The 23,899-nt window shown below is 43.3% G+C and overlaps 1 protein-coding gene across 3 annotated transcripts in view; it reads right to left on the reverse strand.

The window, feature by feature from the left end:
* The window catches only part of LOC138181616 (POU domain, class 2, transcription factor 2), a 126,379-nt gene that overhangs the window by 39,509 nt on the left and 62,971 nt on the right, over positions 1-23,899 (reverse strand). For all 3 annotated transcript variants that reach the window (XM_069116599.1, XM_069116598.1, XM_069116601.1), the window contains one exon: positions 21,212-21,430. In XM_069116599.1, the coding sequence (XP_068972700.1) occupies positions 21,212-21,430 (219 nt within the window). The remainder of the gene's footprint in view (positions 1-21,211; positions 21,431-23,899) is intronic.

The following is a 23,899-nucleotide window of genomic DNA, read 5'->3' on the forward strand; positions in this document are numbered from 1 at the left end:
TCAAGATCCACCGGTTCCCGCCTCGTTCGCCCGTGGCAATTCGAAAATGGCGCCGTAATTTACGACGAGTTAATTCGACGCGATCCGTGGGTAGGCTTGACCGGCCTACGGGACGCAATAATGTAGTTACTTACGTATATAGCGTGTAGTATTTGGATCTTATACGTATCGGTGCATGCAGAGAGATTTATATTTATCGATCCCCTTGTTGGCAAGAAACCACTCTGTTGATTAAATTTTATGCTGCCACTAGCTATCGAACAATACCAAACAGCGTAGTACTAGACATTGGATATCGTTTCTTCGATTTGTGTGTAGGATAAAATTCAAAGGAATCCGAAATAAAAAGTTCTGACGACCGGTGACGCTACTGTGACGTCATTATTGTAATAATTTTACGAAACCTGTTACCACATGAGAAGATAAGGTATTTGAAGTTACTAAATATTTCTGTAATCATAAATAATAGCCGGTTACTAATGTGACTTACACCTTAAACTAGTCATGGTTCTCGTACAGATATCCAAATCCAACTCCCGCTACTTTCTCTCAAGGTAACCAATTTATACAAAGTATGATCGCTCATCGTATTAAACTCAAATCATAACCCGTCGCGTATCACGGGAAGAACGATCGTTGAATCGAGGCCCTGGACAACCAACACTTTCGCACGTCTTTTCTTATTACGGTATTTTCGTTGGAATTACCGTGAAACTGTGCAGACACGTCCGACGGGTCGTAGCGCGACGACATTTCGTTGCACGTAGACCAGAAGAGAGAACGAGGGGCCATTAACGGCCTCGTAGGGACGCGTACGCGGACCTTACGCCCGAGGGGATGGTTTTCCAGGCGACTCCGTGGCCACCGCGGGAGGAAGCATCCGGCGCGACGAGGAGAGACAGGGGGCGAACGTAAGTGCTTCACGCGGCGAGGTAATGGAGTCGACTTATTCGTCAGGGAAACGCCTCGGCCGGGAGCAATCGAGACCGAAGCTACGTGCGAGCAGAAAAAGAAATAACCGTGACTCTAGACGACACCCGGGTGGCGGATTCGTCGCGATCAGATCTCGTGAACGCATGCTGTATGCTGACTAATGAGCTTTTGATTAGAGGAAAAGATGATGGCAGAGTGTTTACATGCAGGACTGTTGCCGAAACAAAGGATTTCTCGTCTCAATTTCTAAACTAAATTGTACGTACGGTGCCCTTTTGGGAATTTGCCTCGATGTGGAGTCGGCACCGCAAAGTTGCAGCTGTTCGCTCGTTAACAACGTTGCACCTTGAACCCAATTTCAGAATTGACTCTTTTATGCCGCGACGTATCGATGCTTCCAAAACACGCAGCCTTTATCTCCCATCTAGTAAATGCGCTCCGTTAAGCGAGTACTTTCGTATACACGTCGAATCTATCCTGCACGTTCGATTAATTAACCGTCGTTTTCCGTGTCGCGAAACATCCTGCCCCATGGCGAATGAAATATTCATCGAATGCAAATGCAGGGAGACGCGTGTGTAATCCATTGAAAAATAATAACGACAGAAATTCGCCTTAATTGGCACAATAGCCGCGACAGCGACATGGCTACCTCTCCCTAGTCCTGACGATTACGACACGACCCTATCGTGGTTCTTGGTCGCGTTACAAGCTACCAAGAGGAACGGCCGTCCGCGTTGATGCTCATAATTACGCGGTAATTAGAGAGGTTTGCCGTGAGTGCGGCGTATGTACATCTTAAATATCGGCCCCCGATCCGCAACTCGATACAACTATGACGTTACGTTTCTCGTCGAGGCAACTTGGAATCATCGTCTCGTGTCCGACGTCTGACATTTTGAAATGGAAATTTAATCGACGGGATTACGCATCGGCTGGTCATTCAAACTATTCTACCGTCTATTCTGTCGTGTAATTTGTAATACAGTAAAATTTAAGCAACCCTGGAAAACAAAATTAAAGTTCTACGCGTTTCATATCTGTTTCAGATAGTCTGCGATAGTAAAAGAAGTTGAACGGTTGATTTAATAGATGTTCGAATGTCTGGTCCAGAGCCAACCTCGTTCTCCAATCGTCTCCATCTTCACCCCCTTTTCAGGATATAATTTCTCGGCGGAAAAAGTTTCTAACGACGGGAAATCTAATATATATCGCATCGAGGCAGCCGGTCTGCCGGTACGAGCAGCTTTTCTTGTAATTAAGTTATAACTAAGGACGCGAGCGCACCATTTCAGGGTAGAGGGAGGAGAAAGAAACGCGAGAATACGCTTCGAAGCTAGGGGCGGCTGAAGCAGATCCTCGCAAGAGTGGAAAACAATAAGAGGGCTCCGCTAATCCGGACGATATATTATATCCAACGGGAGTGCTTCTGGCACTGTCGAGCCAGCTGTATATATACACACACAGAGGAGGGGGGGGGGAAGAGAGAGAGAGAGAGAGAGAGAGAGTAGAAAGTCCAACAAATAAGGAGCAACAAGACAAAAGAGCATAGCTTTCAGTACGAATGTTTTTTTCATTTTGTATAGAAGCCTCCAGTTATTTTCATCGATGATCGTAATTATCGCATACCGACGTGACGTTTCGAGATTCGCGTATACGAAATGATGTTTTTTTTTACGTCCGACCGAATATTTATTAAGACAGGGATGAAGGTTATGCTTGCATTATCAAGACATCGTTGCAATTAAATTTAACGTCTTAAACAGTCATAAATAATTCACGAATTCGTTTTGTTGGAGACGTTGAAGAGCGTTATCGTAGTTTAACAACTTTATACTGTCCACATTCGTTCAGGAGTGAATTATTGGCAAATGAACTGTCTTAATGATGAATATCCGCAATTTTTCAGAAAACGCCACCGTAGAGCCCCGACGGTTACGGATATAACCGTGGAACACAAGAGGGGCGAATTAAAACGGCGCGCCATCGAGGCGTGAGGAGAGATCTCAAGCCTCGATAATTATCGTAGCGTGCAAATATCGATAATGCCGACGACTTGGAAGCGGGAAACAGCCGAGAGGAAACGTAGGTAAGCCGAGGGGGCCGCCGGATGCCCGCCTCCGAACCAACAACTCAATTGCGCGAAATCGAGTTACCTACCAGTCCTGGTGAACGTGTAATTAATTAATTCGAGCGCCATTTTGCTACTGACGGCTCAACGAGAAATATTATTTTCTGGCTGTGCTAAGGAAAGGCCAAAGTGCCCTCAAATTCTATTTGTCTCTATTAATCCTCGCCTTTCTTTCGATTTTTCTTCCTCCAACTCGACTACGATTTAGCCATTATCTCTTCACGTTTCGAAATAACCGAAACGTTAATCGCGAGAAAAGATACCAATTTTCCTAGCTGAAAGAACATATATGTACATAATTAAAGGTTTAAGTTATAATGAAAAGCATCGAACGCGGTTGGTTCACGGGGCAGGCGAACCGTTCGAGTAACACGGCCACAAATTTGTACGAAACTCGAGGAGGATCTGGTCGAGTGCGCTACAAGGGGAGGCTACGTGTTCGCTTAACAAGGAATTCGAGTCATAACGCTTAATTAAGGTACTGTACGTAAGTAAGGCCCGCATCCACGAGAGGGATAGAGGAGTGGGAAGGTATGAGGGCCATTGGACCCCGGGATCGTGACCAACCCAGAAGCAGGAACGCGGTCAGATCGGTTGATAACGATCTGATAAGGTGCCCTCCCAAGATTACGAGCCGAGTTTCGTTCGAGCTACCTCTCGATGAAACCAGTTTTTCTGCGGGCTCGATTTAATTAGATTTTCCGTGGGATCTATCGGCACTCACCCTTAACTTTTCTTCGAAATTATTCCACTAAGTAGCTAATGGACTTCTCTCGCGAGTCGCTGTTAGCGTTTAGGAAACATGTGACAAACGTTGTACGTAATTCATCTTCATTTCCGCGCCATATGTGACAAACTACTAATCGTTAATCGTTCGTTCATTTATATCGGTCTTGGTCTCTACCAAAGAGAGTTATTCGTACAATAGATATAAGTAGTTAGACAAGATTTTATTTCCTTAGAGAGATTTCAGAAAATGTTCAAGAAAAAAAATTTGAAGAAAACTTCTTTGATATTGTGCGATAATTTCATAATGAAACTCGAGTTAAATGTATACGCTTTTTAGTTCGTGAATATAGAGAGTGAGAAAGATAGCATTTTGCAATTTTGTATTTTGCATTAGTAGGACAGTGGAACGATCGTATTTGCGTGCATTCTGCTCGCACGAAATCGATGAAGGCGAGCGAGAAATCCGCCAATAATGCAAAGCGTGACTGACGTTCGACTTATCGCGCTATAATCCTATTAAAACATCATTATGAGCTTAGCGGGGAATCACCGCAAGTGCTCGCCGATATTTCATGAAAATTTATGAATCCACGGTTCAATTAGCATACGCCCACTGTACAGTTTCTATTACCCTAGGAAATTAAGTATCGAACCAATCTATATAAATTACAAGCTTCGTTCTTGAATTATGTGCAGTTTCGATGATGAATAATCGAAAAAGAAACAATCTGCAAATAGAATCGAGTAGAAGGGGTGAGAGTGTAGGTAAAAGGATACAGAGTCGAAGGGACGACAGAATGGAATTCGAGTGCGTCCGCCGATAATCTGAAGCGTATGGGGCTAGCAGAAGCTACTAAAAACGAAGGGGGTGGGGACTTTAAAATGGCGGGAGCATCCCTTCTCGACCTAAAAGCAACCCCAATCGTTGCACGCTGGTCTAATCACAGAAAGGGGGTTGGTTTTGCATTTCATACCCTAACAGAAGGAGCTCCAACACGCGTCCTCTGTATTTCTTTTCACATATGTGCACATACGAAACTGTATTCGATAATGCAATTGATAAACGATGAATTAAATACACGTAATTTTAACATGATAAGGACAGAGAAATAAACAACGATAAAAATGCGCCAGAACACAGAAAGCATCGAGTAGAGACTAATTTAAAAGAACACGTTGCTCCATGCGGGACTTGATAGTTTTCCATAAAATTTCTCCAAACTAGATGCTGGTATTATCATTCACAATAATGGAATACGATATGGGTCTCCAAGAACCTCAACGGAGCGGAATCCTATTAGCTCCATTGCAACAAAATCGAACCCTAGTCGAATTATCACAGAAATATTATTCAACACCATTTGTAAGAAACAATCTTTCTTCTTCCATGAGGAAGGAGAATGTTTAAAATGCTTACGTATTGGAAAGGTCGGTTTTGTGTCTGCGTGCATCTTCCTCTTGCTTCCAAATTGACAGATTCCCACAACCATTGGAAAACTTTTGAAACAATTTCAGTGTAATACTAATCTTCCTGTGAACTACGTATTTCTCGTCTCATCAGGAGCGAACTTCTTCTTCGATAACACGTCGTACTTCGTAATTTATTTCACACAAAAGGACCTTCAATAATTAAATATATGAACAAAACTTCTGACCTTTGATGATCGATCTCACCTTCACAGAGAAAGAAGCTTTCACCAATTCACTATTGAAATCGAGACTAGGTTGTGGAATAATCGACGTGTAAAACTTGTCCCACAAGTAGTTGATATATTTGAAAAAACCAGGGGTGCCCCAAGTTGGCCTGTCGGGGGCAACTTGTCTACTGGTGAGCCAAGAGCTGTCCGTTCGCGTTGGTCAGCGCTGCCCCTCTTCTCAGCTGGCCCGTGGAGGTACACCCCCGCAAACCCTCCGCAATACCAGTGTGAAGAAGAGAGAGAGGCGAGGAGACAGAGATCTGGTACGTGCCACTCTCTAGAGCACTCTTCTCTCTCGCCGTGTTCGACAGAGGGTACATACATTATCCGCCCCTGATCCTCGATCCCGAACGATCCACGTCTCGCCAGCTACCATGCTGAATTATAGAAACGTTCTTCCCTCTTCCTACCACCCCAGTTTTCGACGGTCGTGCAATTGTCCTGCCCTTTTAATTTGGGAAAGATTCTAACGACTGTATATGAAAGCAATAGGAACTTAGTTGTTCGAAGAAGTTAATCACGGATAATTATCAAGGAAAACTTACGTTGTGACTTTATAGCAGAACTCCGTTTGTATGAAGTTATAGAGGAACAAATAGTTTCTGTAATTGCAGAACTTTCTATTATGAATGATTTATATAAGTAATATTTTGCCGGACGCTAACTAAAATTTCACTCGAATACACGGAGTTCACATGAAAATACCTGCACTGCATATGTTTAGGATTTTCTTTAGTATTTTACTGATGGAATGAAGACGGCAGGCAGCACTATGATTTCTACGAATCGTAGACGATCGAATGAAGTTACGGTAGAACGACTATGAGCGTAGTCTCGTCTCGGAGTAAATTCCATTGCCGGCTATTCTCTCAGCCCTTTCGTCGAAATGAAGGGTGTTTGGTAACAAAGAGGAGAATAAGGGGAAAAAAAAGAAAAAAGGAACAACTACAGCGCAGTTCATTGGAATTTCGGAATGCCTCGTCGTTCGGTGGAGTCATTAAGTCGTAAAACTAGAGAGCAACCTTGTCGGTAAAAGAAGCAAATAAAAAAAAAAGGAAAAAAAAAGCAAATTTGCGTCCCTGACATAGAGGATCAAGCGTAAGGGCGTTGTAAATTTTTTTTTTCTTTCTCACACATACGAAGATTCCAAATGGGCTTTCCGTGTCTTGCGAAAATCTACATTTACAAATAGTTATTTGCCTGTAAATCTTCGCAAGCCCAATGTCAGGAAAGATTTTGGGAGTAAATCGACCGTTAAATAACGCTTTATTTGAAAGCTTAACTTAGCGAAAGTATGGTAGAGTGGCTGCTCCATTAGCAACGTCTTGGTTTAATTTATGTTCATCCCGGCTGTTTGCCATTGATGACCGTTATTGTAAATGTTGATTGAGCAATTGCGATGAAATTGGCCTTCCCATGGTTCGCCGATATAAATACTAGTTGCCCAGAAAAAGTACAAGCGGCTAACGCTGGGGCACAATTATTTTTACACCCGGATCGATCTGCAAATTATCTAACTCGGTTAATTATTGGCTCAATTATCACCGACCTACGAAGTGGGCCAACGTCAGCAAGCGCTTCAGTGGGGTTCTAATCAAACAATCAAGCACCTCATTACCAATTTCCCCTATGCTGTTATCGTACGCAGTGTTTTACTTGTTTCGGGATAATGAAGAGCAGAAATTCTTAGAGTTTCTCATGGACGTGTTTTATACGATGAACCATTAGTACGTTAAAGAAAGTTCAAGAAAAGAAGATGAAAATATAAATAATGGCGAACGAAAAGGGAACAAACGAAAATTAATTCAATCGTGCAAATCGATACCGTATATTTCTGAAGCAAATAGAAATCACACCGGTCGATACGATTTTACTTTCAACTCAGCTCAATTACAAAGAAGTAACCGAACCTGAAAAAAGCATCGAAGCTGGAAAATGGCCCGCATCTCTTGCTCCGAATTCCCATCCGGTCACGCGACATATATCATTCGTAGCCTCTCTATGTTCAAGATCGATCAGACTCAGAATCGAGCAAATTTTCAGAGAGAGAGAGAGGGAGAGAAAGAGAGAGAGAGAAAGAGAGAGAGAAAGAGAGAAAGAGAGAAAGAGAAGCACCGGGCATTCTCGAAAGAAAATGCGAGAGAAAAATGAAAGGCCGCGTTCCGTTCAGCCACCCACGCTTTCAACGGGGCAGCGGGAGAGAGCAACGTAAGGGTCCATTCGCCGCCCCTATTTTGCAACCACCCCCATCCACCGTTTGCCGCCGATAGTGCATTTGACCAGAGCATTGTCCGAACGAACGGTCCATTGTCAGATTGAATCATCGTCCGGGCTTGGAATATTCAGGGATGGCCAATGGTCAGTGACCATTATTGTTAAACTGGCGCGTGTGTGCGGGGCTGCCACTCGTCCGATTCGGGAGAGGGGAAAATCGACACACTCGAAAATCTGGAACGTGGACACTTCGCCCTTTCATCCGTTGATCTCGAAACTGGACTACCCCCTGGTTTGGTGAATTATTGGCTTTAATTGTGCCTACGGTAATGGTTCGACTGGGACAAATTTCCGGGCGGGAAGCTGGCAGATTGTTCGAAACTGAACGGTCGCGTGGCCGACGCCGATTTCTCGAAAACAGAAATTCTACTCTGGCGTGAAATTCGGGGAACTCGTGGGTAAATTGATTGGGTCGGGTATACATACGATGCGATTCGATATATTAAATTCGTTTGTTATGGACGTAAAGGGGAAAGCATGCGTTTTCTGTTGAAACTATTTTTCGTAATTTGGCCTGATTGTAAAAGATGAAAGATACGATAAGACGGGCAGGTACGATTACACGAGTTTTCTACCAGGATTCTCTTATTGCCCCGTGTCGAGAGGGGTCAAGCCAGCCTAGGGTGCAGTAGTCTGCGTCATTGTGTAACAGTATTGCTTGTCCGTCGTAGTTCTGAGCAGAGGTTAGCGGGGTCAGAGGGCAGATTTTCGCCGACTCGTACGAGCTGGTTTATACCCTTATTATGATGCGAGCACACTAAGGGTCACGACCGTGTTTTCCATGAAACGGGGAAAATAAAATAAACGTGGAACTGATCGAGAAAATGTAATATTGCGACCTTCTATTTCTCCAATATGCAAGTTCATGAAAAACAATGATCTATGATTTTTGTAATTTCGGCAACGGAACAGATTATAGCCTTTCGAGAATCTTTGGGAATTTCCTAAAAGAAAGAACGTCGGTTCATCAACTGCTGAAAAGGCGGCCACAAAAACTACTTAATGAGTTCATAAGGCTACCTGAAAAGACCAAAATGATTTCGATCTTCCATTCGAAACCTGTGCAGCCCGATCGGCACATCCTTCAACATGCTAATGCGGGAGGATGTTCCAAAGATCTTTAAGACTCTTATTACCGTCAGGCCCACGTTTCAGATACGTGTAGCCTGCTGCCAGCTTTCCACGAGAATAGTTCCCGACATTTTTCAACAGTCCGCCTCACTCAGCCGGAAAAAAGTAAATTTACATATCTATGCATTTGGCGAATACAAGGGAGACCCGTGAATGGTAAAGGCCCGTGAATGGTAAAGGCCCGTTAGACCTGTTACATATTTGCTGGAATTTTTAATATTCAGTGGCGGCGAACTTTGAAGTCTCAGGGCGTTTGGATTTTTGGAAACGGTTCCATGATTACGGTAACATTTACAAAACCGTGCAAATTGAGAAAGATCACGGTCGAAGCAAATAATTATTTTTCCAATGGTAACTAATGGGTTCTAATGTATTCTAAAGAGAACTACGAATATTTTGTTTCTGCAATATTTGCGAATCTACGCTTCCATCGAGAAGCCCATTTCTCTGGGCATCCTTTCAACCCTTAACTTTAGGTTCATAGACCGGTAAAAAGAAATATTTATAGCTCGAGACTTTGCTCTAGCGTTAAATTAGTAAGAAATAAAATCTAGCAGAGTCGATGGTAAAAGAGTAAAAGACTTAGATGCCTATTTATCAATTACGGTTCCGACAACAATTTTCCAAATTTTTCTCAGAAAATGGCAGGTCATTGGAACGTTCGCTGTAGTAGAGAAAATATTGTGGAAACAGGGAAACTGAGAGAAGGCGATCGTAATTAACGGCGAAGCGTAGCTTGTCGGAAGAAACCCGATAGGCTGTCCATAACCGGATTCCATATGCCCGAGCCGAGGGTTGCCAGCCACCGGCAGGTCCGCGACCCAGGAAGTAGGTAATAATTTCGGGCACAAGGCCCACCGAAATTAGCAGGCAAAGAGCCGAGAGATGATTTTCCAAAATAACACGTCCCGACACAATGGCCAAGCAATTTCCCGAGCACCAGCTGCTGCCACCTATCTGATTTATCATCTCGCCACCCCCAACCACCCTGTTTCGCCACTCTTGATCTTCGAAAAAATGGATCTACGATCTATAGATCCCTTCTGTTCGAAAATCTGACCCTTGATTATATATGTGTTTGAAATTATCGAATAAGAAATTTTAGAGATTTCCATGGAATGAAGATTAGACATATATTGAAATCGACGATTATATTTTATATCTTCTTGCAATATTCTATTTTCTTGTGACTGTATGTTGGCGCTAGAATTATTGAAAAAATTCACAATTTTCCACGGCAACTTTATAGATTTGCAGCAGTGCATCCTTGAAATTTTGAAAGAACTTTTACAAAATATATTACTTTTGGACTTCTCTGGTACAAGTTTCGTACTTTACACTGTTTATGTTACTTTACATCAGTCAATAATAATTGCAATTACCGTATCTGGAGACCAATTGTCTTGTTATTAAAAATTCTCTACGCCCATTGAAAGATATTTAATTTATATAATACTTCCATCAACCAGCATCGATCACAATTCTTCGCACAATTATGTATTCGTTATTCTCGGAGAACCACCAGGGACAGGAAAAGCAACATGCTCGAGTCGCGGAACGCAGGACTGTTTGGCCGTTTGCTTGCAGGAATGCGAGGGACTAACAGATGGGGGTTGAGAGGGGGTTGTTCAATCGGTTATTGATTGGAAATGTAAGCTGGAGCGAGGCGAGGCAGGGGAGGGGGAAGAAGGGTAGAACCAGTACAGCAACGACCCAACAGATGGCCACTGGTCAGCGGGACCGCGTGGCGAAGTTTGCCAATCGAAGGAACAAGTTCGACTCCTTGCTCAAAATTATTAGATCTCCGAAACTTCCAGCCGGAAATTCCTTTCCCTCGACACCTGCTGACGTTGCAATTTCACTAGGAATAATCGGTCTCTCTTCTCTCTTTCACTGCAATTAACCCAACCATTTCCCTTATCATCCTTCGTATCTGAGCAAAGACTCATCCTAGAATAATCAACTTGGAAAAGCAGCTAAGCTATCTCGTTCGGATCTCGAAAAATCTTTAAATCGAAGTCGACCATCTGCTGCGTCCAAACAACGTATGCTCCACGCGAAGGTAGCGATTCACGCTAATCACCGTCGTCCACGTCTGAAAGTGGTGACCACGCGGTTATGAGAGGTGTAAAGGTCGACCAGCCTAGCCGCGAACATGATCATAGACGTGTAGTTGCTAGGTACACGCGTGAAAAAGACGCGTTCTCCTCTTCACACTTCGCCGTATAAAAATTCATGCAATGCACTTTTTGATAAAAACAAAGAACACATTCTGGTAGGCTGCAGAATCTTCTCGAAGGATAAATATCAACGATGTCCTTGAATTTCTATGTGTCAACCTTACCTTCGTTTCGACCGAGAAAAAGACGTTTAATGTTTTCAGAAATTTTCTAACAGTCGAAAGTGACTGAAAGAACATAGAAGAGTTAATATCAAACACAAGGGATTGTTCGTCTAGCGGTCAGCTAGACGTAAGCTGCTTAAAACCGCATCTCGCGCATGCAGCGTTTTCCAAGCCTGTGTGTTAAAACGCAGAAACGTGGTGGAAGAATGGATACATCCCTCCTTGAAAGCGACCTCATCCTCCTGGTGCTGAAACCGCAGCACGGAATCAGCACCACCGCCTCCGTGGCCGCTACGATAGTCGGGCTCCCTCGCATCCCCCGGGCAATCTTTTCAATTTAAAGTCAAGCATTATGGCTTAAATTGCATTATGGTTTCCTTCCCCACGAAGAAGAAGGTAGGAACCGAGAGCAGCAACGAAGGGCGGCTCCTTGTAAGCAAGACTCAATCACGCCGCTTAACCTCTGACCCTGCACAGACCGGCCGAGCACACACGCGTCTATACACCATCACCGACACGCGGTTCGTTCAATTCATCTCTCTCCGTTTGGCCACGATGGACTTCATATATAGGAGATGATCGAGGGATGTGTGAGAGGATGTTGTTGCATCACGAGTGTCGTCGTGTGCACGTTGACCGCGCGGAGGGCCGCGATCGCCACGGTGTTCGCGAAATTAACCATGGAAACCTGTCCATACGCACGCTCCCTAAGTGCGAACACTTCGTCAAACTTTCTCGCGTCTGCCGTTCAACCTGCTGCTTCGGTAGGAATTTAGGTGTTCAATCTGTCCCTTTGACGTCTGTTATTTATCTTTGATATATTAAACATTTGTTCGAACGATAAGTTTCGTTAGATTTTCCGAGCAATGATCTTTGGTCTCCAAGATGAAAAGTTTCTAGGTTGCTAGGGTTCAAATATGAATTTTGGTTTCTAATTTGAAACGAAAGAAAAAAGCATACTTATGGAATTTACTTATGACATGGAATTTGTTTAGAACATCTTATTAGCCCGTGAATAATTCTTGGTCCTTAACTTAAAATGAAATAAGAAAGGATACTGCGGTTGAGTTTACTTCATTTATCTTGTGAATAGTACCTTTCCTGTGAACCAGAAATCTACGTTAGAAAGTACGAACAAGGTTTCCAAGTTGCTTTCAAACTTTCAAAAGAGTGTGTGTGTGTGTGTGTGTGTCTGGCAGAAGCAATTATAAAATATCTATACCGACAAATAGAATCGAAAAATTGCAACTAGATCTATATCCGCGTGTAACGCGCACGAGTTCCTCAACGTGCTGGGGCAACCACACACAGCTCGCTATCCAACGCGAATGAATGAAACGACCCAACCCAGGACGGACCTTGAACTTCGCGTTGCCGGGGAAAAGAGTCACTGCTCCCCTCGCACGGCACCTCTAGCTGGCTGTAATAACGCGTTCCTTGCTGTCCGTAAACCGTGTAACAGACACTCCAGCCCCTCTCGCCTCTTTTACTTTTTCCCTTTTCGCGTATTACGTTATCAGTTGCACGTTGTACTGCACGCATTTATCACAGAGATGAGACTGCCCGATAACCGTCGATCGTTTCCATAGATCGCGCTACTTTTCGAGCACCGGTAGATCTCGAGGAACGAGGCGTTAAATTTGAGTCAAAGACGAACGATTCGTGTATCAATGATTGTATGAGCTTTAGGAGACTCGTTGAGCGGAATATACGATACAGTTAATCAATGACACTCGTATATACATGTTAGTTTTTTTAATTAAACTCAAATCTAATGCAGACTACTCTAATCACTTATACTGTACATACGACTCAACGGTACTAGTTGATGGAAGAAATTTTCGAAAATAAAAATCCTACACTCTGTTTCATCGACAAATTTTTCTAAACTAGCTACCGTGAAGCTGACTAATTCAGAGAATGCCGAACGCCAAAGGATTCAAATTCTCCGATTTCCTACGAGAGGCACCGTCACTCCGAAGCCAAGATGCACGCAAGATCGAAGCCCATTAAACCTACCCGCTACGCAGAGGAAACCTGGAACGAACCAGTAGTGAGGAGAGTCGAACGTAGTGCGAGTTCACGCGGGGGACCGTGATCGCCGGACGTGGAAGCATCCTTATCGTCTGCGTTCTTAGCGAGCAATCCTTAAGTAATATATTTCTCGGGGGTAATTGCAGGCAGCGATTTCGTGCGGCTCGTTCGAGATCCGCCAGATACGTCGTGCCGTACCGCGGAGCGTGTATTGCACGTGCAAAAGCGGACGATGGAAAGAGCGAGAGAACAAGAGGAAAAGAAAAAGATAAAAGAAGAAAGAGTAAGAGAGGAACAGCAGGCCGAAGGTAGGTTATACGTACGGTAGGTTGCACGCGTAGGTCGGTACTTACGTGCCTATTCGACGTAGGTAGACACACTTGGTGTTTCCATCTCGATGAAGCGAGACCGAGCGACGCTACGTCGTCGTCGAGCCAACGAAGAAAGTTAAGAGCAACGAAACGAAGAGACGCGATGTGTGTACGCGATGGAGGAGAGGGAAAAGGGTCAGATCGAGAGAGAAAGAAACAAGGGAGCGGAAGGAGAAAGAGAAAGAGCGCACTGATAGAGCGTAACTGACTTCTTGGCCGGTGCATATTACCGGGCTGTTAGAGGGCGGAGCCGGCTGATGAGTTAGCAACGTATTGACTTTATAATAATCACGTTAGCCGGTCCACCGTGATCCCTTGGTATTACGCGGTGCTTCGCGCCGATTCACGTACCGGGTGATTCCTTCCTCATCCTTCGTACAGCGTGGAAAATGAGAAATCCAAAGGTCGAATTAAATATGAGCATCATGCTCGAAATTCTTCGTTACTTTCCTGGTAACGTACACAACATGGTTAAGGTATCTTGCTAATGTATCCTCGATGAACGTTGCTTCTTAGTAACCGCTCAAAGAAATATTTCCATCATATCGATAAATCTTGATCAATAAACGGTAGTCTTCTTTTGACTGACCGACGAGACACCAGTGCAAAACCATGGCCCCATAAATCAACGCTACGTCGAAAGAAAACGAATCCTGGAATACGTGGTCGGGCACGATCATTAATATTAACGCCGTCCATGGGCCCGATCGAAATTGCGTTACTCGATTTGGCAGAGGCCAGTTTCAGCCGTGGAATCCCGTTGAATCGAGCCACGATTGATCCAGTGATAGGAAAGACGAGGAATTACCCTGTGCTTCCACGCATCGAACGTTTCAGGATAGAAGAGTCGAGGGTTTCTCTAGCGGTCTTGGTGGCTTAATTAGTAGTTCGGTTTATCTTCCATGGTTTCTCTTTGGACAGAGGCTGTCAGACGCGGAGGAAACACGTCAGAGTAAGGTTCGGTTCGTTACGTATTCACGCGCATCCGCTGGATCGCAGGAAGCTCGAATAGAGCGGCGGACAACGTTCCAAGACTCGTTTCTTTCTTTTTATCGCGTCGTTTTCTTATCTACTCTCTTTGCGTGCATCCAGAAACACTTCGCGTATCGATATAATTTTCTATCATGCTTCGCTCTCGCGAAATTTCAGTTTCTTTTAGTTTCCTTCGCTTTGTTTCAGTTCCTTTCTGAGTTTTAAAGGAGATTCGGGTAATTCAGAGACTGTAAAAAGGCGCTACCCCCTGGTAAAATAGAGTCATCACGCGTGCACAACGTCGGAGAAGTATCCCGGTGAACTAACGGTGACGTTAACCGAGACAAGAAAATAATCGATCCTCCGCCAGACCTTTTTCTCCGTTCGCTATTAATAGAAGCCTCGGCGATCACGATGTTAATAGCTGTTCCACGGGGATAGAAGCGTGTTTCTTGTCTCTTTCGCTAATCTGCATCCCTGGATCCAGTTCTACGATTCTGATGACTGAACCGTCTTACGGCAGATTATTCTCCCGCTATCGTTTCCTCCACCGTGGTAATCTCCTTTTCGCTACTCGAAATTCATGCGAACCTAAACATCGTATCATAAAATGGTGTGCGATAACATCGTCTGTAGCGATGCGAAAAGAAACATTATTTCTCTCAGTGTTTGCTTTCATGCTTTTATTCTTCGCTTCTCTCCAAGATTTTCGTACAAGAATTAAGATAAAGGGAAGCAAAGTTGCAAATTGCTTTTGTATCGCCCGGTACACAAGGCGGTGAGCCGCGGCCGGTGAATCGCGCTGACCTCCAATCTCACCTCAATTTGCCTACACGCCGCCATTTGCGTCAGCGGGAACGGCGAGCGGCCTATCTAAAATTATGATCTGAAAAAAATTCCCTCGGCTAGCGTGGTGCCTCGCGAACCAACGCACGTCCCGGCGTAATCGATTAATTATGGTAAATCTCGCGTTATTATAAATTTTTGGGATAATTGCGATCTCTTTTCGACTCCACTCCGAAATATGCTGCAAAATCGTTGGCTTGTGCACGATACGTACAGCGCCATTGCACAAATATCGATATGCGCGTGTTTTCCAAGAGGTCGCTTATTAATGTTTAATGAGAAATCGTAACCTGAATCGTTATGCGATAATGCGAAAATGCAAACAATGCGAACGATGTTTCACGAGGAAACAGAACGAGGACGTAACACGACTTGTAGATAAATTCTCGAGGGAAATAACGCGACTTTGTCGTAACCTAATTAACTCTTTAATTAAACTACCGATCCAAGCCACACATTACTCGAACACTGTCGAAACCGCTATCGTTTATAGCCCCATACTAATTTGCGGCTAGCAGCTGCTCGCGCCTCGAGTCCACGCGACTGCCTCGAGCTTTCTGCCGCAACGATGTCTCTCGGTTTATTAAAGCGGGTCATCAATTACCGCCGTGCATCTCATTTTTTTCCGCCATGGAGCTCGAACGATCAGTTCATGGGATCAAACGTGCATAAAACGCTGATTTAACGTATTATGGTATTCGGCACTTGGATCTTCCTGATGAATAAAGAAGCGCGAATTCTATCGATCTTGAGATGCTATTATCTATATTGGATATTTATCTATATAGAATCTTCATTTATGTGACGCTATTTCTCTTCCTATAACACTATATTTTCTCCTTCTTGGTTTTTTGTTTTTGCTACAAGTAGTTGATAATATTTCCTCATTCTCTATTATATCAAAGACTAACAGTGTCTCGTAATATACGACAAGTTTGATTGTTCCGTGCTTAGCTGACTCAAATAAACGTATTTTTCCTTAGCTGGGACTTTGCAAGCAAAGCACCAACGTCAAACTGGGAACGTCCCACACTCGACTTAATTGAATTTTCGAGCTTGTTCATCGCGCGAGAACATGCTCGAAGGCGAAGGAGAGAGCTTTCAGCGCAGTTCGAAACAATTCGACCGGCCATAAAACTTGGGTGCAACTTCGGTCACTATAAATCCGGGCTCTTAACTGCGTGACGATAAATCACATAACTTATATGAGAAAAAGAGAGAGACAGAGAAAAATACAGAAAGCGTTAGCTAGCGGAAACTGCGAAACTCGCCGCGTAGATCTTTCCCTTCGATTCTCGTCTCGAAGGAAATTCCTACGTAAAGGATCGATCCCCGAACCCGTGGCCTCTTCTTTCACCTCCTTCTCTTCATCCTCCTCTTCCTCCTCCTCCTTCTCCTCTTCCTCTTCCTCTTTCTGTTCGTTTCTGAAAGCGACGCCAGTACCGCGCAAAGGATATTTCTGTGCTGGCAAGACGCGGCCAGTTAAATCAGAATTCAATTTGAACGACGTTCGAGCTGGGAGATCCCCATAGAAGATACGAAATATTCATGGCGAGAATACTTTATCCGTTGTTATTCTTAGGCCGCGGCCACACGGCCTTCCATAAATACATAGCGCCCCGCAACGACCATTCACGGCGTTTCATCGCAGTCTTTCGTCGCTGAACATCATATCTAAAGAAATTTAGAATACTCTGTGATTATTAGACTGCGAATGTTTATGTATCCATGGGAAATTTATAGCTGCAATAATGCATAGAACGCGTGTTTCGTGTGATAGGCAAAGATATATAAGACGTTGAAAGCGTAGTGTACTCGTTATATTTCATGGGTTAAATAAATCTCTGCATTTCTTTAATTATGTTAATAAAAATACAAATTTGCGTAAACATCTGCAATCTAATAATCATAATCGCGTATAAAACGCTTGATAATTTTCAAATCATCACCTTTAATCTCTCGATGTCGCTTTTGCTCTTTGAATGAAAATAAATCAATACTTTTGTGTATCGACTAATCTCTAATTTGCTAAAAGATAATAAGAGCAATGCACGTGACTGTCCCTAATTTCTCGTCAACAGGTAATATTATATCAGCGATAATATATCAGATCGACGTGATAGACTGCAAAGTATTCTGCCAATCCACAAAAGTTTCTTGGCCCCTCGCGGGTGGAGCAGTGACGCGGCGCGAGCAGCCTGATCGATTTAGCGCCAAATGTCGCCGTGTTTTACACGCGGCAATAATGGTTGAAATCTATGTAGCCAATATTTCACGGGGTCACCCTTTCTCTCCCCGTACGCGTCCCTTGCGCCGCCGTATATGAAACGTTCGCGTACACCAGCGACGCGTAGCCGTGGTTATTGGCTCGCATATGGCCGCTGCTCGATATTTCAAACTACACGGTAAAATGGAGATACGAACGGCCTCGTACCGTCATTGAAACACGTTGCCGAGGAAATTTCGAAAAGTTCCTCGAAATATTTCGAAGATTAAGTACATCGAACCATCAACTTCAAATCAACGACGTGATAGATTATTACGAAGCGAATAATATGTATTTTTCTTATTTGGTATTGAATATGCTGAGATAAATTGGCATGCGAAATAATTTGACCGGGCTTGACCGAATAAAAGGAATTTAAATACCTTACGAGGAAGAGGGTGAGCCCAGGGAGAAGAATGATAGTCCCAGGGGAGAGATACATCCGAGAGCGGCAAGAAAGGATCCTTCCGTAACCGGACAGCGTAATTTACACACTACGAGACTACGTTATACAGTTCACTGACTTCAAAGATTACTTTTTAAAAGGCATTTGTCCGTAATTCCTCTGCGTGCCTCTTAATTTTATCTTTTGTTTGGCTTCGATAACCAATTAACGAGCAAGGAAGGCTATGGTTACAGCGCATACCTGCTTCGAAGAATTGTCGTTCTGATGGATGATATATCGGAAGAACGATGCGTTTACTCTTATAAAAATTTATATATCGACCAACCGCGAGTCCGTAACTATGGCATAATCTTCTACATTTCATATGGATATCTATAGAAAGCGTCAACCTTCCTTTACAAGGAACCTTAACAAGAAAAAATTCATTTATCTTTTTTTGCAATTTATGATAGAGTTATGGAACCCCGACACATTTCTTTAATTATTCCAATGATTTATAGATTTTCACAGACCCATTTTAGGGTTCATACCGATTTCCTAGGCGAAAGGATCATCGTTTCGACATGTGTCCACGGTGGGTGCGGTACAACGTTTTAGGGTTCTATCCCTCATTCTTCAAAAACCGGCCAGTGCATATGTCGGCGCAAGAAGCATAATGTTATCAAGCTGTCCGGCAGAGAGACGAGCAGCGAAAGAGGACGAAACCCTTGGGGAACCTCGTCCTCGCTTTCGTCCACTTCGTCCTTATTGATATACCGAATAAACACACTTGGCAGCTAGGCGGGATAGCTTTGCGAGGCAAATAGACTCGGAAGGACCGCGCTCTTTGGCCTGTATCCGCTCTTAAAGCCGAGACTACGATCGAAATACCACTCCTATATTGCCTTTCGTCCTTCTTAAATGTCTATAGAAGTTTGATAAAATATACCGATGCAAAGATACAATTCTTTCGATCTTCGACTTTACACTAAAAAATTACCACCGTTCGAAAGCGACGAGTCGTTCTAAACGACAGGATAACGAGGTACATTTTATCTTTATAACTTGATATCCTCTGTCACCACTTTTCTCAATTTGAATGCAAAAATTCAAGACGCTCGACAAAATGCTTGCCATTAATATCCGTTTACGTGTCTAAATTTTAGTAAAAACGTGAAAAATATCGAATAATATAAATGTTCGTAAATATAAAAAACGCGAGACGTCGTTCTGTATACACACAGCCTCGAAAACATCCCGACGAGCTAACAAACGAAGACGCTGGGTCGTCTCGCGTTACAACCACGCGGCTTTCAACTTTCGACCCTTATCGATCGGTGCCCTTATCGAGCCTCGGCGCACCTTGTCCAGCAGCGGCTCGACGGTAAATAAAGATGGCCGGTTTTTCCCATCAGCTCGCACACACGTATCGCCTGGCTGGACGTTGGTGTGCGCGCCGGCTAGACGGTTTTAAATTCCGCGAGTCAAAGCGATGTTTGACATGGAAATGTTGAACGATGCATTAAACATGCCGCTTCCTCTCTTTTCCACGGAAAAAGAGGAAGAGGATTCAGCCCTGGCTCCCTCCATTGGCTTCCCGTTCGCGGCAACTACCCACAGCGAAAGAGGCCCCCGATCGGGGCCCCCATGCTATTGTTCGAGCAATGTTTATTTAAGCAAACGAAAGAAGCCACCGTTCGAACGCAACGAAGCGAATTCGCCTTCCTCCAGTTCCTCCACTTTGTTGGACCGTCTTCCGGTACGGATCGATAGCGGCGTGATGCGATGCCGCACTTCCAACGCAACGCCTCCGGCAATAATCTACGATTATTCCGCTCTACCTATCTTTTCTATCGCGGTTTCTAATTAGAGGCGAGAATATATGAATATCATAAGGGGAAACGTGACCAACTTTCCGAGTCTGATATCATTTTATGACTAAAGCACGGTATTTCGATACGACGATGAGAATGAAAGTTCCTCGGTTTTATCCCTCGAAGATGGTTAGAACTTAATAATATTCCGCACAAAGTGAAACTATTAGAGAGAGAATCTTTTCTCGGCATAAATGAGAAGATATTTAAACTGTTTTACCGTGCCATTTGTTTTACCATGCCATTTGTTTTCCTGTATAATTTCAGAAGTGTATAAAAGTAGACAAATATAGTCTCGGTATGGGATACTAAGGTAACCTAATGACTTATTAAGATTAAAAACTTATGAATTTAATTATCTTTGGGAAATGTTGATGTACACGTAAATACCTACTCTGTACTTACTTGCTCGGACAAATTGCGTACTTTCGAAAAGTTTACGATGTAAGAAGGTAAAATATACTTTAATAAATTTCGTTAAGTTTGCTGAAGAAACATAGTAACGCTACATAAAGATAATAATGGTTATTGTCGACAATTATTGGCACAAGCGGAAACGGGACCGAGCATTGCCAATCGAGGCATCGTGATTGGCTGAGCCGCCTGCGAGGGTCGTAAGCGAGCACCTGCGAGGGACAATTTCGATGGACCTTTCCCTAAAAGGAACATCCCCACTCCCATTGTCCGGCAAATGACATCAAGCTTATTGCATTATTTAAAGAGCCCCGCTTTAAGACCGTTTTAAGCCGCTGACCCTCCGGTTTTTCGGAGTGCTGCCACCGTTCTCCATCGGAGTGATTCTTTCTTCTGTGGATCGCGTCGGGATCGATTTTATCGCGTATTTGCAAGCATAAGTTATGTGGATTTGCCCGATCGTTTTACCTAGAACTTAACTACTTTCTGCTGGTATCTATTCATAGTAAAATTCGTATCTGGATATAGTCACGATATTTACGTAGACGCGTAAATGTTTTTCCTTCGTCAGAGACATCCTTGTTTTAAATAATAATAATTATTATTTTAATATATCATTCGCTGTCTTGTTTTACTCTTTAAATCTTAAAATTTCTGTTACAATTGTTTAAAGAATGAAATTCCCGGGTGGTTCTATGATATTTTTACGAGAAGATAAAATTATTGATAAAAGAAACATAGTTAACCCACATTAGTACCGAGGCGTGGAGAGTCGACAAATTTTTGCAGAAACTTAGAATTTTCACTTACCAGGAGAAATACCAAGTTTCACGTGCAGACTGCTGGGACTTCTGTGATCGGGAGTGGTTACGGGGGCGGCAATAGGTGGTGACAGGTGGGGGTGTGCCGGTGCTCCGCCACCTGTCGTTGTCGTAGTAGTCGTGGTGGTACAAGGATTTAAGGGTGAGGTCCTCTTGAAAGACTGTTCGGTCCGCCACGCGACCTCGTTATCGCCTATCCAAACTTTACCTGCGAAAGACACACAAAAATTAGCATTAATTTGCCGTCTTAAATATTTCAAACTTTATTTAGTCCCTAACGAAATTGTTTGTCCTTTCAATATTGCTAAATGCGATCGTTACGTCTGGCTATATTAATATACACGCTAGTACATATAATGAGTCGAATAACGATTTACGTGTTTCTTAATTCAAGGCAACAACCGCTCAGAAATTATTCTTACAGACAAGAAATACTATCGAGCATCAGGATCAAATTGCACAAGAAATTTCCCCTCTCGCTGTATTAATATAACGCTGGGGCCTTTGTGTCTGCGCAGAAAATGGCTTCTCCCCCTTCAAGAGTCCACGTAATTAGCAACCCTCCGAATCCCCTATTCCTGCCAGTTTTCCCGGCTTTCCCTCGTTTCCCTTAATTTCTGGGAACAATCCCGGGCTCTGGATGTTGTTCCAGTCTGCAGTGTCTAATTACACCCCGGATATATAACGCTTTCAACATGGACAGTTCTCGCTACGAGATATATCGTATTCTCTGAAATTCCAAATTTTCTACTATGCATCCGTTACACGCTTTTTCATTAACACTTCATGTTTGTTTGCACGAAACTTTCACGAGTCGATTGCATTGCTTTCTATTATGATATCGGCGAAGTTTTTTTCGTTTACGAATGCACTCTCACTCGTAGGTTATACTCTGTCATATTCAACTATATTCATGGAACAATGTCTATTCAAATGATGAATAAATCGAAATAGATAAAACAAAGATACTCAGCTATAGATATTTGTACTCCGAAACGTAGGATAAAATCGAGAATTCATTTTCTATCCCCTGGAAAGAATCTAAGAATCCAAATATTATCGAGATAGTTAGGATTTCCTAGCTATAACATACGTGACGAAAGCTGCACGCAAATATAATCCCGCATGCGTGAGACGTGAGTCAGCCCCTTATTTGCTTGATGAATGATTTAGCCTCGATCCATCTCTCTCCATCGCATCGGTATCTCGCGCCCCTACTCACTAACGAGGGCGAGAAAGCGAACTTCCCGTGTATTGGTAAATGAGAAAAAGAGACAGAGAAGAAAGGAAGAGAAGAGAGTGGAAACCGAGGTCCATCGTGACGATTCGAACGACGGAGGGTGGTCGGGACGGCGAGCATTCGCGGAAAGTACTGTGGGAGACACGGAGGAGAGGAAAGAAAGTGTAGCTGGCGCTAACTAAGGGCGTCGGCTAATCAATATCATCAGAGAATGGCCGCTGACCTCGCGCCGACCAGTGGACGCTCCATTCTTCCTCAATTCTTATGCCAACTTCCAAGCGAGAAAGGATTGGAATGAATCGAACTTTTCCACTGTTCGACGATTCGTAACGATTTCTCGTGGATTTTCGTCGTGTATCGATTTACGTGAATTAGCATAATGAATACGTTTGCACGTAGAATGGTGCCAGGAAAATAGTTAACAGGCAACAAGGAATACGAAGATAATTATTTAGGATCGATCGGTGTAACCTCGAGCTATATTCATTTTATAATTAATAGTACTAGTAATAATATCGGTAATTGGACGCTCCTTTTTCCTCTGGAACTCCTCGGCGAACGGATAAAAGTATCGAATATTACGCGTAGGCATTCCTTTCTAAATAATATATTATTTTAATTACGGGGCGCGTCGTGAGTTGCACAATAATTGATCGGCTCTGATAATTATCACGTTCCTTCGTGGATCGAAAAAGTCTGATCGCTCGTGAAACATTAGCATAGATTTTCATTGATATATCGTCGGTACTTTAATAACGATTAATTTCGATTGTAATTCCGATGGATGTGAAACTTTCACACGTATACGTATACATATTTACACGTTTAGATATTAGTGTATCGAGTGTGGATTATTCATAGGAGGGTTTGTTGGCTAGTGGCATGTCTCGAGGCCACGATTCGAACTACGGCATGGAACGACGGTTCCTTTAATCTCGTGGTGTTTGCATGCTCCCCTCCAGCATACGGAGACGAACGGAACCACCCCTCGAGGGCGGCGAAACAAACTTTCGCGTGCGCGCCCTGGAAAATTCAATTACGTTTCTATTCGCGAGAATCGCGCCTCATGGATCGACTTCAGCGTCTTTCTTCATTTTCTAGAAAATCTTACCTATTGTTAATTACTGTACGTAAGCACGCAAGCAGCTTTTAAAAGTATAGAATTAGTATTACATTTATTATCGACTAAAACACGTTATATTAATTTTAAAAAGCCTCGATTATCGTCGAATTTTATTATTTGCGCGGAAAGTGAACGTATAAACGAAGATCAAACACGAGCTATTACTCGGCAGAGTGAAAGTGTTTCCCGTATGAAGAATTTTATTCGCATCAATTAACGAACGTCGTGTTCATTTATCACAATAAAGAACTATCCGAAACACTAAACTCTACTTTATATATCCTCAAAGTAGATTCTGAAAATCTCAGCAAGCC

This window comes from Bombus flavifrons, chromosome 7 (assembly GCF_040668555.2).
Source record: "Bombus flavifrons isolate JBK064 chromosome 7, iyBomFlav1_principal, whole genome shotgun sequence".
In the NCBI taxonomy this organism is placed as follows: Eukaryota; Metazoa; Arthropoda; class Insecta; order Hymenoptera; family Apidae; genus Bombus; species Bombus flavifrons.